General features: G+C 33.1%; 1 protein-coding gene across 1 annotated transcript; it reads right to left on the bottom strand.

Annotated features, from left to right (window-relative positions):
• Nucleotides 1-4,138: 4,138 nt before the first annotated feature.
• Nucleotides 4,139-4,609, bottom strand: LOC110689050 (protein FAR1-RELATED SEQUENCE 5-like). The gene has a single exon (XM_021865796.1). The coding sequence runs from the start codon at nt 4,607-4,609 to the stop codon at nt 4,139-4,141; it is 471 nt and encodes a 156-aa protein (XP_021721488.1).
• Nucleotides 4,610-18,340: the final 13,731 nt, after the last annotated feature.

Here is an 18,340-nt window from a genome sequence, read left to right as displayed (position 1 = left end):
TTTCCAAGAATGTTTGTATCCATTAAGCTATCAAGGACATACTTGCACCAATTATATTCCTTGAGTTCAAAGACATTCTTGATTGAGAACAGAAACTTATAGTGGCATTGTATGCTTTGGATGCACTTCATGAAACAATTTATAGCCAACACAATGAAATCAATAATGAAGATTTCATCAACTTCAACATTGTTCACTTTCGCAGGTTCAGTGTTCATTTCTAGATTTTTTTTTGTTCATCTTTTCTTTCATTATTTCCAAATTCTTCTTATTTTCTTCCTCACTCATACTTCTGCAAAATTTTGTGTGTTTAGGGTTGCCAAATACAACACCCTATTATTTTCTCCATCTAGTCAAAGGAGTCTCTTCTTGTTCCTCATATCCATCCTCATTCACTTCTTTCTCCCCTTTCGGGATTCCATACACAACTTCAACATCTTCTTCACAAATAACAATAGATTTGTTGTATGGAAGATAAAGTGTGAGGCTATTGTCTTCAAAACAATGCATAAGCCGAGCAGAAAATGATTAGTCATTTTGTGGCAGATTTACTTTAAGTAATGCTCTAAATTCCATGTTAACAATTGCTTGTTTTTTTTTAAAAGGGCTCAAATTTGATGCAAACGTTATGAATTTGAAATGGTCAACCCTCACTTGCAACTTACCATAATCCTTGCACATCTTCAACATCATCAAGATTCAGCAACTCATGTACATCTTCAATTTCACCTCTCTTTCTTTTTTTAGGTGCCTTCTCACTTTTTACACCCTCAACTTTCTCACTTTTTTTCTCTTCACCACCTCAACTTTGTCACTTTTCTGAGTTTTCTTTTCTTTCACACCTCTATCTTTCTCCATTACTACAAAAACTAGATTAAAAAACGCAACATATAGAACGGTTGACTTAGATAGGCGATCTCCAAGATTATATATAACGATTGTCTAAGTTAACCGTTCTATTTGATTTACTTATTATTTTTATTAAATTGTAATTTTATTATATAGAATGCATTTCTTAGTTAATCGTTCTATTTGATTTTAACATATAAAAAAATAAAAAATAAATAAAAAACTGGCAAACCCTATTTCATTCCTTATGGATTAACGCCTTTCTCATTTTCTCAAACCCTATCTCATACTATCAGCCGTTAATGGCTTCTTCTTCTTTTTTTTTTTTTTGAAGCCAAGCCGTTAATGGCTTCGTTCTTTCCCTTTCCCTTCTTCAAAATTTTTCTTTTTCTTTGTTTCTCTTATATTATCAGATCTGGTTTAGAGTTCTCCATTGCTCACTCTAACCCTAACTCCATCAAATTCTCTAATTGTAAAACACCCATCTTGTCCTCAATATAAAATGCCCAAATTTGGAGCTTCAACAATGGTAAAACAACAAGCAACGAAGATAAAAATCGAAGATTCCCTCCCTTGAACGATTATGAATGTCCAATTTCCACACTCCAATTTTAATTCTTCCATCAATGATTTCGTCAAGAAGGTCAACTTCTCTCTCCCCTCTTCGATTTTACATAAACATCGATTTCTTCAGAATTGGAATTGATTGTCAAATTCTTATGAGCATCAGTTTTTGTTTGAATCTATCTGTGTTAATGACTTTTAAAATGGATTTCTATTAGTTCATTGTTAATTATCATTTATTTTTTGTGCTTATTCTTTCCCCACATCTATTTTTATTTGTTAATTGTTCATCCAATTAAGGTGAGATCTTTTGATTTTAATCACTAAATTTTTGTGTTTGTTGATTAGTTTTGAAATGATGTATAGTTTTGTGTTCAATCATTGTTTTGTTTTCATATTAATAAGATAGATGATTCATCTAATATTTTTTTTCAAGGATATTAAGTTTAATTTGATTTATTTTGTTGAAAATGTCGACAAACATATGACAGACCTTACAATTGTTAAAGATGTTTTATTTTCATTATCAATGTATCTCATACATTTATAACTTGTTTTTTATTTCAATAGATTCATCGGACATAAAAGGAGAAGAAATTCTTAAAGATCTTCCTGGAATCATTTATCAATATCATGTTCTTCGATTTTGATTCACTTGAAATGTAACAAAATGTACTGGAGATGTATTTAGTTGAATATGATAATAAAGTTTGTTTTAATTTAGTATTTGATTGACTTCGAGTTTTACAATTTAAATTCAATTTGATTTATTGATTGATGATGTAGATTAGTACGGATGCAACCTCCGTGCTGTATTATTATACTTTTTTTATAAAAAATAATTAAAGAGAACGGTTATCTTAGCTAACCGTTCTCTTTTATTCATTTTTTATAAGCATATGAAGTAGGAAAGAGAACAATTATCTTTTGCATATAGAACGTCTCTTGTACCCGTTCTCTTTTCCTTGCATATAAAACGCCTCTTGTGCCCATTCTATAAACTTTACACATCGCTTAGCAGAAGAACGCCTTTAAGACGTTCTATAAGGCTTATTTCAACCGTTCTCTAATCCCTTTTTTGTAGTAGTGCTAAATTTTTTATGTCTTTGATTTTTGTTTGTTCTGTTGATCTTCAGCTTGTGAACTCTTACTTGAGGCTTCTGAACTTTTGCTTGATAATTTCTTTTTTGTTGCAATATGTTTCACCCTAATAGAATGAATGTAAATTTTAAAAAAATGAACATATGCATATAGAAAGTGAACATAATCATTTTTGAATGAGAATATAAGCATTGAACACATAATCATTTTAAGGAAAAGTGAATATATACATTACATGAAGTGAACATATTCATATAGAATGTGAAATTAAGTTGTTTTGAAATTATAGGCTCATGTTCATATGCATTACTTGTAAGGTGCATTAAGAAGTGGGAGAGTCAAGAAGCAACAAAAAAACGATCAATCAAAATATGAACATATGCAATTCCAAATGTGAATATAACCATTCATAATATGGATATAGCCATCATTTTCTTTAGTGAATATAAGCATGTCAGATATTGAACATATGCATACAGAATATGAACATGTGCATAACAAATATGAACATATGCGTATAAATATATGAACATATGCAAAACATACTAATTGAATTAGAGAAATCATTAACAAATATTTATATAATGAACATTTTGAAATAATCAATGAACATAATGCATAAAAGTAAAGAACATGCAATAGTATAAATATCAATATACCTTTGACATAGCTTAATATAAATGTATGCATTGCTTGTTTCAGATTATGCATTTTATAATGTGAAGTTAAGAATTTTAATATGAATATATGCATTTACAATGTGAACATACAATGTACATAAACATTTCATACCTTTTTCTTTGTAAACTTGTTTTTTATTGATCTTTTTGTGCTTCTTTTGATTTTTTTCTAGTGGTTTTTCCCCTTTTCTGGTGCTTCTTTTGATGGTTCTTCTGGTTAATTTTCCCCTTTTTCTAGTGCTTCTTTTGATGGTTCTTCTGCTGGTTTTTCTTGTGGTGGGTTTTTCTTGTCCTTTTGGTGGTTCAACTTCATTGTTAACTATGAGTAACAAGTTGTGTATAGCAGTGAGCTTTATGTACAAGTTTAAGAATTTGCATAATCACACAATTTAGACATATATTCAGTATGGTTACTTATCACTCTGTCGGTGTTTAGGTCAAGTAGTACAGGTATGACGGTGTTTGGGTCATCAAGTAGTGCAGGTTTAGAGTGGGAGCAGCTGATGATTGAAGCATCGAAATTTGATCATATGTTCAAAAATGAAGACCCTACGTTTGAGGACATTATGAATGACCCATTGAGTTCTGAATTTCACCTTCAAGGGTAATATGATTCCTAACTATGATATATATATTTTTATTAACTAGCTAAGACAGTCTGGTGTAATGTAAAGAGAAAACTAATGTAAATTTTTGGATGAACAAACTAGAAAAAGTAATGTAAAATATTTGTTTTTTGAGTCCTCCCCAAGGTACCATGTACACAAACGATGTATAGAATTTGGGAAATTTCTCTTATACCCGCTACAATAGAAGGTGTTTGGTCTGTCACTATAGTAATCGGATGACGCCCACCACCCATTGATCTCATGAAAGACTCAAACAACAATATTAAACTGTTTATTTTCTCATCAAGAACAAATCCCATACCAAACATGACATTGTTACAATGGTGATTCATACCAACAAAATGGGGCACATATCATGCCATACTTGTTTGTTCTATAAGTAGTGTCAAAAACCATCAAGTCACCAAAGTGTTCATAATCCCTTTTCATTATTCCATCTCTCCTAAAAACACAAGTAAGAGAATTTCCTTCATCTACCTCAAACTGATAATAGAAATCAGCTTCCTTTGCTTTCCTTTGAGCAAAATACTTGATCAATTGATTACAATCCGAGCCATCAAGTCTATTGGCCTTTTCAATAGTCAAAGCATTGTATATATCCTTTCGAGTACACCCAAAATTCAGCAAACCACCAACTTCTTTGGACAAAAGACATAGTGAATCAGTTACCATAACTCCACTTGCCTTCATTACACTTTCGACCTTCAATTGCTCTTTATTCACTTTTGTTTGAGACCTTAACAAATGTCTCTTTTCAATTGGTATTAAAGGATGATAATGATCCATCTAATGATCCACAACAGTCCATACACCTTGTGGATCAATAATGAACTCCACAAAAGCGTCGTAATTTGTACAAAAATCTAACTTCTCAAATACTTCTTAGAGTCATCCTTCAAACCAGCATTTGAACATACATATCTCCTACTTCTCCAAACAGCAGTCTTACCACCTGTTCTTACATTCCCCTTCATTTACTAAAACCAATCTTAAAAGCATAATCATTGTACAAATCATATGCTTCATCATCACTACTTGCAGTTTTTCTCATTAATTCATATTCTTTAGCTTCTATAAATTCAGTTGCAACTGTAGTATCTGATATAAATTAAATAACACTGAATGTTCATAATGTATAATAGATAAATTCATAACTATATGTAAGAAATATTTATAAGACCCCTACCTAAATGCTACAAATAAAATGTTCATTATTAAATGTAATGTTCATTATTTAAAACTCAATGATCATCATTTAATAGACAATGTTCATTATTTAATAAACAATGTTTATAAGTTTATAATTTTTAAATGTAATGTTCATTATTTAAGAATCAAAGTTCATGTTAAATAAACAGTGGTCATAGCTTCATAATGATTAATGATATGTTCATTATTTAATTTAAGAGTCAATGTTAATAACAAATAAAAAGTTACAAAATCATAACAACAAGAAATTGTAGTACGCTAACAATTAATCACAATAATCACCCAAAAATTAAATAAATGTCACATTCATCAAAATTAGCGCAAAATACAGATATTAATATAATCAAAACGATTAATTTCAGTAAATCAAACAAAATTGATAACAAAAGCAAGACATAATCAATAAAATTAATATAAAGCATAAATATATATACATAAAATTGATCGAAAAAATGCAAAAAATCACATTAATTTAATTCATAATAATTAAGAAAATCACATAAAACCTAATCAATCGAAATTTATTACAAAGTCACCACATAATAGTTCAAATTAAACTTTATACATAATAGATCAAATTGATCGAACATAACAAAAAATCAGATGAAATTCTATTATTAATCAATCAAAATTGATCGAAGCTAACCTAAAATCAAACAAAAACCAATTACAATTGAAACTAACCTAAAAAAAACCTAATTACAAATTGCAAAATCAAGCCACTAACCTACATTGACGATCTCTTTGGGAAGAACAACCAATTCCATATTGTAAGGAATAGATTTAGTCGTAAAATTGAAAAAAAACACGAGAAAAAAAAAACAGAGGAAAAAGAAATTAAAGAAGGATGGAGAAAAAATAGAGAATAATTTGTCAAAAAAAAAAACAGAGAAGAAAATATAATAATGAAAATTTTAATGGAAAACTTTGATGAGAATTAGGAAGAAAGGATAAGAGAGAGAATTGGGAAAAAGGAAACCAAAAATTAAAAAAGGAAACCAAAAAATTAGGCGGGAAGAAACGTTAGAACAGAAACTCATGATATGAATGGGATGCGTTTCAAAAAGAATATCATGCGTTTTGCACTGTTGCACCTATTCTACATGCATGAATATGCATCTAAGAATATGCGGTTGCTTTCGAGGTTGTTTTTTCTAGTGTGTTGTATGTTTAGAAGGATCATTTTGTCAAAAATAATAAATGGTAGTGGTGATCAAGATAAGCCCATCCCGGCCCACTTTGACGGGCTTTAGATAAGAATTTTAGCCCATAGTAAAAATTTAGTTTTTAGTTAATTTTTGGCTTGGCCTAAAAAGCCTACTAATGACTTGTTTTCTTCAACTTATTTTAGATACTTATTATTTATTCCTTAATAAATTTTAGGCCCTATTTAGTTCAGGTTATTTTTGCTGAACTGGAATAATTTTTACTAAACTGAAATTATTTTTTGTTGAACTTAAATTATTTTTACTGAACTGAAATTAATTGTACTGAATTGAAATTATTTTTTTTGAACTAAAATTATTTTTATTGATTATCTATTATATATTTTTATTTAAGTTTATTGATTTTTTACTATGCTGAAACTATTTTTACTGAACTGAACTTATTATTACTAAAATTATTTTAACTAAACTGAAATTTTTTTTACTGAATATTTTTTTTAAGGTGAAGCGAATAGGGCCTTAGACCAGACCAGAACTTTTGATTATCATTTACTTATCGTTAAATATCGGTAACTGTGTATTAAAAAATGATAAAATTACATATTTGAAAAGTTCATAATGAGACAAATCTAATAAGAATCATTTTTATAATATTTTTCTTTATAGATTAGTATTAAAATGCGGTCAAAATTTAGTCAAATTGTTAAATCAAATCAGACCAGATAATAAAAATTTAGATTAGATCAAATCAGACCTTAAAAATATCAGACCGCATGTACTTATTTTAGGTGAAGAGAACAAGTCATAAGCTCAGTGTAATTCGAATCTTAGTCTGGCTTGGCTCATACCCACAATGTCACACACTCAATTCAATCACCATCAACTCAGCCCAATCAACCTAAATAATCAACAAATCATAGCATCTAATCACCAACTAAAAACAACACATGCAATATAAGGACAAAATCATATAGGTGAAGTAGTTTTGATTTCGATAAGTGCAATTACTAGATATATCAAGGATCACTATTATGGAGATAATAAGTTCGTTCTTTTGGGTCATCATTATCTGTTGCTAGACTATGATCATTGATTTTTAGGCTAGTCAAATAGTCCAAAGCCCACTAGAAATGATCCTATAAGGTCACACAACAAGGGTATTGGGTTAAGCAAGTTAGAGGCCCATTTATGGGCCTCATGAACAAGTAACCAATCATGAATTGGATTGGGCTAGTATAGTTAGATTAGAGTTAGGATTTGGGCTTTGTCATGGACTCTTATTTAAAGATGAGATCTATAAATAAAGTCCATGCCTAGGGTTGTATGTGACAACACAATTAACAATTAATTGTGCACCAAGCAACCAATAATCCAAAACCTCTGTCTCTCTCTCTCTACCACACGTGTCACGGTCCGGGAGTTTGTACCCCAAAACGTGCGGCGCGCAAGCCTTTTGGCGGCAAGAACGCTAGCCTTGAGCGGAAGAGGGGCTTGCAAGCACAAAGCAACACAAGCGGGAAATTAAATCAAAGAGCACTCACGTCTATTTGGGAGACGGAGTGCGAGAGGTCGGGGCTTGTGACGGCCGATAATTCAAGGCGGGCACAAGCGGGTCCGAACCACGAGATCTTAGTGCATCAAGTTGGTTTGGAGGGGAGCTATTATGCAAGTAAGACACAATATCTATAAAGGTCTAACAACAAACAAGCATAAGGGCAAAGCAACACTTGGTAGAAGGCTTAAGATTTCATTAATCATTCACCCTCTAAAGAGCTTTAAATGACATACAAGGAGAATCCCAAGTGAACACTGATCTGACAGTAACACAATAATGGGACCTCAAGCTAAGAAAGCATAAACTAAACTCTAGGAAAGCAAATAAAGGGAATCTAATACATCAAAAGGAGTTGGATTCTAACATCCTCCCCCACTTAAGCTGTTGACGACCTCGTCGACTTACAAGAGTTACAATCAAAATTAGGAAGTCTTAAACTATATCGAGTTTCTGATGCGCTGTTGATGCGGCTGACTTCTAGAATCTTTGCTGATACTTGAGCTAGGTCTTCTTTGTTGACGAGGAGCTTGTCTCTGGGGTCGCTCGACTCGAACATCTTGTTGAGAGCTTCATCTCTAAATTTCCTCCTAGGAGTGGGGTCTGTTGCATTATGGGGGAGAGCTGCTTCCACGATCATCTGTTGGGGAGCTACTTCCTTGAGACTGTGGTGGAGAGCTTCAAGTTGTGGCTGGTGCCTCTTAGGTGACCATTTTCTTTGTGATCCCTTGCACGTGCCCTGCGTTGTTTGCTCGACCACTGCTTTCCCTCTCTCTTGGGAGGTTCTTATTTGGTGTCTCCAGGCTCGTCTCTCTTTGCTTCAAACCAGGTGTATGATTATGATTTTGGCGGGGGTGCATCTGGGATATTGCCAATTCATTGGGCTTCATCTCCCGCTTCTCTGAGTATCTGGTGCGAGCTTGTTTCTTCGATGTTGACTTCTTTTCTGGCTCCACCACTCGCATTGCCGAAAGGTACCGGACTTCTAGTTCTTTCTCAGGTGCTACCATTCTCATAGCACTCAAGCGTCATATGGAACCCATCCTGTATGTGGGCTCTTCATCGCTGCTAGTCTCTTTTGTGGCCTCCTGCACGGACATGGATGGCAATCTCTTTTGGATCTTGTCAAGCTCTTCTTTATGCTTACAATCCCACCATTTGTGTGGACCTCGACAAAGTATGCATTTTATCGCCCTTGTGTTTGCCAAGGATGCGCTGGCCCTTGAGTTTCCAGAGTTGTGGGAGGGGGTAGATGTTAATCTTTGGGCATCACCTCCTCCACTTTCTCTATGATAAGTATCGATAGTGTTGGATGATACTCGTGAGCCATTCTGTTGATGTTTAAAGGTTTTGATGATGAGGAACTTAAGTTACAGCAAACTCATCTCATAAAGACTTTTCAAGTGTTTGTGCAGCCTAGGTGAAATTGATCTTGGAGATGGAAGAAGTAACTAAAGCTGAGAAGACTTGAAGGAGTTCTTTATCAAGAAAGTTATTCAATATAAAAGAAGAGTTCCCTAACAGGAACTGAGTTCCCTCACAGGAACGTTCCTTCACAGGAACTTGAAGATTGCTGACTATGATCTTTGGAGGAACTTAGTAAGCGTGGAGTCCAAGTAAACCTACCAGAACAAGAGTACAGCGCAGCAATGTTTTAGTTAAGATTTTATCTTCTAGATTCGTTGTTAAATATGTTAATTAGGATATGCATGAAACTTATTAGAAGCGTGACAGTTAGCTTGGCAAATAAATTAAAATCGGAAAAGATAAAAGATAGAAATCGGAAAAAGATTTTCTTTAAATATTTATCTTTTAAAATCAGTTTGTTAAAAAGATATTATGCTTTTTAATTCAATATTTCTATCTTATTTTCTGAAAAGATTTTCTTCAAAGGATTTAATTAAAAAACCGTGTTTTACGATAAGTTAAGTTTTACTTATTTATCTTTATGTAAACCTACTGTTTATACAGGTAATACTCGTATAAATAGTAGAGAATAACATGAGCCTAGGTTTTTGTGAGTTTAATGCGTGAAGAATTTACAGAGCTATAGTTGCGTAAGTTTGCCAAGCTTATCATACTGTCATATTAGTTTCGAGTTTCATGCATAGCTTGCCGATCATATACTAGGTGTTAATTCTTGTATTTGGTTTCGGGTTTATTAGGGTGAGAGTATTTTATCATTGCATACAGAGAGAGCTTCTGGTGAGAAGGGGGAAGATCTGTACTTAGGGAGTACGAGTGAGTTTGAGTGTGGGACTCAAACTGGGTAGAACAAGGTGTTGTTCTGTAGCAAGTTCATTCTGGAAATTGAGAGTAGTGGCTAAATTATAATAGGTTGTAACTTGGTTTTTGCCCTATTATAGTGGAATTATTTGTGTTTGAAATCCCTAAGGTAGGGTCGAGGTTTTACTTCTAGTTGGGCACTAGAAGGTTTCCTCGTAAAATCTGTGTGCATCGCAAGTTCCTATTTTGTTCTGTTTTATATTTGCAAAATTATTATTTAGGAACTCAACTACAATTCACCCCCCTCTTGTAGTGTTCATCTCAATTAACACATTCTCTGTACCCTTTGGAGAGCTTGGAGACGGAATGTTTGAGCGTGTTGACGTCCCACTTGATTCATTCTCGGATTGACGACCCTTTCTGACTAAGTAGTCCATCAATCTCTCAGCAGCACACATGGCAGCAGCGAGGGTATCAATATTCTGCCTCAAAATCTCTCCCTGCGCCCATTCCTTTAATCCGTTGACAAAATTGAACACACGATCTTTCTCATTCATGTCAGTGATGTCCAACATTATCGCCGAGTATTCCTTAACATAGTCGCGAAGAGAACCCTTCTGGCGGCACTCTTGCAACTTCATCCGCGCAATAAATGCTGTGTTGACGGGGTAGAATTGTTCTTTGAGTTCCTCCTTGAACTCCGCCCATGTGTCGATCTAAATCCTTCCTGCTTCGATGTGCGTGCTTGGTGCGCCACCAAAGCTTGGCATCGTCGGACAAGTACATGATGGTAGTGTCCACCTTCTGATCATCACTCAGTTGACATACTCGGAAGTACAGCTCCATGTCGAAGAGGAAGTTATCAACTTCTTTAGCATCTCTAGCGCCACTGTAGTCGCGAGGTTTGGGCGGTTTGATCTTCGCCGCACCAACTCCATGTGCGTCTCTGCCCACAGTGTGCATTAAGGTAGTACATTTCTCAAGTGCTTCATCGGCTTGTCCTTGAACAAATTGTAATTGTTCGCGGAGAGCATCTCTATCTTCCATCAATTTCACAATTTGCTCGGCTTGCTCGCGCACAATGACTTGCAGCTGAGACCATTCGTCCGATTTCGTCTCGAGCCAACCGAGTCTTTCCTCTATGAATTCCATCTTCGTGTAGCCCTCCTTGGGGCCTACACGGGTTGCTTGCAACGAGGTTTGGGCCTCGACTCTGATACCAACTGTCACGGTCCGGGAGTTTGGACCCCGAAACGTGCGGCGTGCTCTAGCCTTTTGGCGACAAGAACGCTAGCCTTGAGCGGAAGAGGGGCTTGCGAGCACAAAGCAACACAAGCGGGTAACTAAATCAAAGAGAACTCACGTCTATTTGGGCGACGGAGTGCGAGAGGTCGGGGCTTGTGATGGCCGATAATTCAAGGCGGGCACAAGCGGGTCCGAACCACGAGATCTTAGTGCATCAAGTTGGTTTAGAGGGGAGCTATTATGCAAGTAAGACACAATATCTATAAAGGTATAACAACAAACAAGCATAACAGCAAAGAAACACTTGGTAGAAGGATTAAGATTTCATTAATCATTCACCCTTTAAAGAGCTTTAAATGACATATAAGGAGAATCCCTAGTGAACACTGATCTGACAGTAACACAATAATGGGACCTCAAGCTAAGAAAGAATAAACTAAACTCAAGGAAAGCACATAAAGGGAATCTAATACATCAAAAGGAGTTGGATTCTAACAACATGCCTATCCCCTCCCTTCGTGGTGGTTCGTGATTTGTTAGTTGTTCGTTATACTCCATAAAAGGTCAATTAAAGTGTTCGATTGCGACTAACTAGCATTAGTGGATGACTTAATCTGTGCCTGTGGACCAAGTAGAGGATTCACGCTTGAGGTTCTTTATCTCCCTTGTTCTTGTTCGATCGCACGTGGAATCACGCTTCAAAGGTATTAATTCTAATTCTTTATGTGTTATGCATAATCTTGGGATTAGGTGCTGTATGAATATGATTCATGTTTTCCGCATTCGTACCTATAAACTCCTACAGTGGTATCAGTTAGCCTATGCATGTACATATATTGAATATTAATTCTTTGATAGTCCACAATTTTAATTCAATTAGGAGGGAGAATATTTTAATTATGGTTCAATTATTATTTTAATGTGATTAAACTTTTGTAATCGATTAAATGTGATTTAATTATGCTCAAATAGCCATGAAGATGACCGAATTTTAACCCTTATATGTTCAAAATTTTCGAACCCCCTAACCCGAATTTTTCGAATTTTCGAAATTTATAGCCCTAAAATATGATTTGTTTTTTGTTTGATTTTGATTTAATTCGATTTATTTATAATTCATAATTTTAATCGAATTGATTTATGCATAAAAGTGTTTTGTGTATGATCATCGATTTAATTTTAAAAGTTAGAATTAAATTGGGATTAATTTTATGATGAACCCTAATTTTAAGATTGAATGTTGATTTAATTTTAATTTTTTGGACTGATTTAATTTAATTTTAATAAAAGTTGTTTTAATTAAATTAAAACACAAAAAAGGTTGGCAACCACGGCTGGGTGGCGCAGCCACGGCGGCTGTTGACCAGGTGGCACTCCGAGAGGGAGGGAGGGAGGGCAGACGGTCTATGGTGGCTGTGGGCAGCAGCGTGCAAGCGTTGCACGGCTGCTGCCCTTGCGGCAGTGGCTGCCGTCAAGGCAGTCAGCCACCGTGGCTAGCTTGGGCTTGCCAACCACGGTGGCAGGCGTGAGTGGCACGGTTTTTTAAAAAAAAGGAATATTATTTTATTTTAAAAATTATTTCAAGATAAATATGATTTATTTTGGATAAGATAAAATATTTTGAAAATATGATATTTTATTCTAAAAAATAAATTTGGTTTTATTTGGATAAAATCTTTTATTTTAGGATAAAATTAAATATTCAAAAGTTGTTATATTTGATATTATCCATATTTAAAGTTGTTAATTTTGATAATTATCCATATTTAAAGTGGTAAATTTTGGATAAGATCTGATAGGATATTCTGAGCATATTCCAAAAGGATAATAATTGATTTAAATAATGTGATTATCCCATAATTATTTTGGATAATAATTGATTTAAAATTTTGTGATTGGCTAGTAATTAGGATAGAATTTCCTAACTTTGTTAGGATAATCTTTGAGGATAAATATGATTTATCTTTTAAGATTAAAATAAGATTTGATTCTATCTCATGACTAATTTAAAATATACGATATTTTATTGATGATCATGAATAATATATGATATTATCTAATTGCAGTAATTAATTAATTAAAAAATATGAGATATTTTGTGCCATGTTTCCTTAATTATGATTATTCGATGTTGTAGTTTAGGAAAGCATGATGAGTGATTTATTATGTGGCAATTTTATAATATATGATGTTGTTTATTGCTATATAATGACTAGTATGGCCCAGTAGATTGCTAAATACGATCTACGCATCGTGATGTATTTTTGTAAACTAAGTACGGTCTACGTACCAATAAAGTATTTTTGTAATTTTATTTCATTTTATTTAAGTAGTAGATAGAATAGAATAATATTACAGGTTGCAGATAATCCAAGAAGCCCATGAAGTGAAGACCCAAAGGAGCAAGGTGGAAGAGATTCATGATGACTCAAGTGGGAGCCATTTACTTTATTAGTTTTCTTAGGATTAGGGGCCATGCTATGTCTTGTTTATACATTCAGTTTATTATGCATGTTGGATTTCATTTATGTTGATTGATGATGCGTTAGAGTTCACTAAATAATCACAACATAAATGAATCTAGGTCCCAGTAATATTGAGGTTGCTTTTCCAATTAGATACCCAACAATCCTTTAATCGTGAGTGATGGGTCGGCCTCAGTAGAGCGTCACTTGTTATTTTAGGTATTGTGGGGTAGATCACGTTCTACACATTTATTTGGTTATACTCAATAAGGTTATCTAAAGGGTTTAGAATCTTGAAGAAAAGGGTAATAATTAAACATGTGATGGTTAATTATTCAACCAAGAATTACAAGAGTTGTAATCAGTAAAGAGTTTACTCACCTTGAAAATGTAATGGTTGATGGTAGGGCTAAAGTCCGGTCAATTATTGCACAATTAAAGGATCTTGGAATCATTTTATTCAATAGGGATCAATTAAAATTGAATAAATGCTTTAAAGTTACCAATAATTAATATCGCTTATAGTACTTTAAATTTTATTAAACATAATTGAATTTTGTGTTTACTTACAAGTAACATGTCGTTCTAACTTTCTTATTATATATAATCTCCTCGATTGAAAATAAAGTTGAGAAACGTTCTTAAAAGGTTAAAGGATAATCCATAAACCTATATTCTAATTTTGCTAAGATGGTTCTAAAAGGAAAGTTTTAAAAACCCATGTCAAATGTCTAAGGTTGTTTTTATTCAAAATGTTTGAGTAAAATGCCAACACATCTTCATTTTGAAAAGTGTTTCAAGGGATATAATGAGATGGTAGGTACAAACCCTCTAAAAGACAAGTATAGAAGTCCAATAAAATCTCTTATCTTCAATATGATTGATTATAAGAAAGTGATTGGAAATCTCTATGATCAAAAGTTGATCAAATGAGACTATTCTTCATCTACTTTATATAAGAGTTAAATAGTTGATTAAACTCTATTATAAATAATGATTAAATAGACTTAGAAAAATCATGAAAAGTGCTTAAAGTAGTTAAGCAAAGCATCATTTTGAACCTAAGAGAAGTGTTCTAAGTGGCTCAAATGAGAAAGGTTTAAGAATATATGAGGATTGCATTAAGAAGTTATAGGCCAAGAAATGCAAACAAGTTGCTACTTCTCAAACCTAGACTGCTTACATGCTAAAAGTTGTCATGAATAACAAATGTTTCCAATTAAATGGACCAATTCCAATTGATTAGAAACTACCTCATATAGTTGGAAGGTAAAAGAATGGAAATGTTCCAATTTAAGAAGTATATTATAGAAATTGATTTAGCGTATTGCTACTTTTGGACATATGATGTCTTGTTTAGTTCTCTCTCATTGAGAATGAGGTTGAACTAAATTAAGAAGTATGGCTAAAGGAGAAATAAATCTACAAGTTTAGAAGAAAATGTTGCTACTTCACAAGTAGAATCTACGAGTCTGGAAGCAAAAGTTGCAACTTTACAAGTAGAACTTATATTTCACCTTACCTAGTTATTGACTAGAATTAAATAAATGTTATTCATTCTTGTCATTATCGAAGTACTAATCAATGTTAGTAATGACTAAGAATTGCATATTCAAAAAACCATGGAGTAAATGTTATTCTATGCTTCATTGAGTCAAAATGTGTTTTGAATTGCTAAATAGGTTTAAAATTCTATATGATAGAAATAATTAAACCATTTCTATATATATAAATTGTCTCTAATATGTAAATTAATTCGAATGTAAATGAACATTGCATGTGAAAGATCCAAAGGGATGGACTTTCAATATCATTAGATTATGAATCCATTGATATATGTAATTATCATTCTAATTTGAAATTTTTTGACAAAGTCACCATTTAGAGAAATGATGATGCGAACTTGAGGTCGAATACATATCGATGTAAGAAAACCAAAGGTTCAAAGGCTAGGGACGGACAATGAAACTTTATTTGTGATATGATCACTTGTGCTTAGTTGAAGCATAACTGTGAAAGTTTTGAAAAGTTTAAAACGTCCAGTATGAAGTTCAGTATCAACTTGACAAGATAATGATTACACTACAATATGATTGTAATTGTGAAAAGTTGAGTCAAGAAATTTACTTGGCAACATATTCAAAATATTGCGATATGATCATAATAATGAGAATTAAGCCAAGATCTTGATGAACATCCAAGAGTTATGAAATCGTTTTACGACAAACTCCGAAAGAAAACCTTGTGAAGTGTTTATGAAGGGAGCTATCAATCTATATGAGATATATTTTGATAATGGATGCCAATTACCTATGTTCCAACCATTGTTGAAGGGATATACTTTTAAAATAAGTTATAAAACTAAACAAACTATATATGTCAAATCAAATGTAGCAAAGACTCCATATATGATATGGATAAGAAGAGTTCTTATAAAGTCTTTCTACAAAGCAAGGAATAAAAGTTGTATTAAATCGTTATGCACGATCAATTCCTATACATAGCACGGGGTACTACTAAACAAATCATAATTAGAACAAAAGGTTTGTTTCTCAAGTAGGTTCCCTTATGGAAATTGTTCCAAAAGGTCAAATGGGAGTAGTATAAATCTCGAAATAGTTTGAGAAAAGAAACAAACAAACGTGGTTCAAATCATGATTGGTTCATCCTATGCTAAATATGCCTCCTCAAAAGGCAAGTGGGAGTACAAGAATCTCGAAAAGTTTGCGAGCCTTGAAAGAGTTCAAGAAAAATGATTTCGAAAATCTTGAAGAAATTTGAGAAGTAATCGAATCAAAGCAACAATATGAGCATGACTCACCTCATGTTACAAATGACAACGCGTGGTCTCATTAAGTTTAATGGGAATAATAACCATGTGTCGAAGGTAGTACATTCCAAGTGCACATCCTCTATTGTCGTTTCTCATTGAAGCTAAACAAAGTTGTTGTATGAGTTTCAATTGTTGCATAAAAACCCACAATGATGACTAGCATATGTAAAACTTAGTCAAAGAAATATGATTTCATATTGATTAAGAGTTCTAAAACATTCATTTTGGAACATGATGATTATGCAAGTAACAAAGATGATTTGACAAGTTACAACTCCAAGTGGTTTAAAAACCACGAAATCTGAAATAGTATCTAAGTCTGTAAGCAAGTGTATGACACTTGAATAATTTGCCTAATTGGTTGGGACCCATTATAAGAAAAACGGACAAGAGAGAAAAGTTTTTTCTAAACAAAGCAAAGACTTGTTAAAGGATTCAACTAATTCATAGTATGACTATGACTACGATGAAAACTTTACATTAGTCATGTTACAAAGATCTATTAAAGATATTTTAGTGATTTCTACCTCATAAGATTTGGTAGATAGATTTCAAAATGCTTTATTGAAATTGTTCATGAAAGAAGATTTGTATATGATACAATCAAAAGTTTGAAAAACAATTATCCTAGGGATGCATGAAAGATCCTTAATGGACTGAAGTTAGCATCAGGGAGTTGATGTTCTTAATTTTGTGAGTTAATCAAAATTGTTTGATGTTCTCACAAAATGAAGATGTCATGTATACAAGATGTTTAGTGGGAGCTATGAAGTCTTCTTGGTCTAGTATAAAGAGCAAATTATTCATTGCTTGAAGAATCAAGTGATGGATAATGCATTTTGTATGAAAAACCTTGAAGAGGATGATGAGTACTTTTGGGATTCAAGATCTATAGAGATAGGTCTCGAAGGATGTTTGAGTTTGGTTAAGAAGCTTATATTGATAAGATTCTTATGAGGTTCGACATTATATTGAAAGAGTTTCAATCCCATATAACATGGCACATTGTTTAATGATTCAATGCTTTGAAAAAGGTTGATGAAATTAATGTTTTGAGTGATGCTCCTTATGCAGTTTGCGAAGGATGCATCATGCATATCATGGACTATACTCATCTATTTGATTCACGTGTTTTAAAGACAAGTGATGATAGATTTCAAATCGAAATCCAATGTAACGTTGGAATGCAAATTAGAAATTCCTAAGTTCCTTGCGAAAGGACGAAGGAGAATTCTAGTGTATGGAGATGAAAATGATTATAAGATTTAGATATTGCAAACTTAATGTTTATGAGAATGTCTCATGAACTCTACTTAGTAAACCCCTTCCATTTCCAAAGCATGAGAAACATGCTAATGAAACTGGATTGAGTCAAATGATGTAATTAGAAGTTGTATTTGTTTTAGGAGAAAAACAAGTTACATGTGTAATACATTCATTTGTAGAATTATGTTTATCAATTGAAACAAAGTTTCAATCTTATTTAATCGTGGTTTCAAGATTAAATAAAACGTCCAAAATAATTATGGATTGATGGGCTCGTCAGGTTAATTTATTTAGATAACCTGGTGAATGAAACCCCATAGATGAACAAAATCCATACATTATTCCAGTTCTTAGTCTAGAGTCATTAAAGTGGACATAAATGATATCATTAAATGGACTAGCATGTAAGATTGATTGGATAGCGTTGTTTCTTGGGCTATAGGAGCGTAGTGAAGCTCGGTCAATCACATGGGTATGCATGAATGATGCATGATCGAACTATAGACCTACTTTGAAGCTCAAGTATAGAGATTCCGGATATATTAGTGGATTCCT

The sequence above is a fragment of the Chenopodium quinoa genome, unplaced genomic scaffold (genome assembly GCF_001683475.1).
Source record: "Chenopodium quinoa cultivar QQ74 unplaced genomic scaffold, ASM168347v1, whole genome shotgun sequence".
Classification (NCBI taxonomy): Eukaryota; Viridiplantae; Streptophyta; class Magnoliopsida; order Caryophyllales; family Amaranthaceae; genus Chenopodium; species Chenopodium quinoa.
Note: the sequence above shows the minus strand (reverse complement) of the source record. Positions and strands in the feature narration are given on the sequence as shown.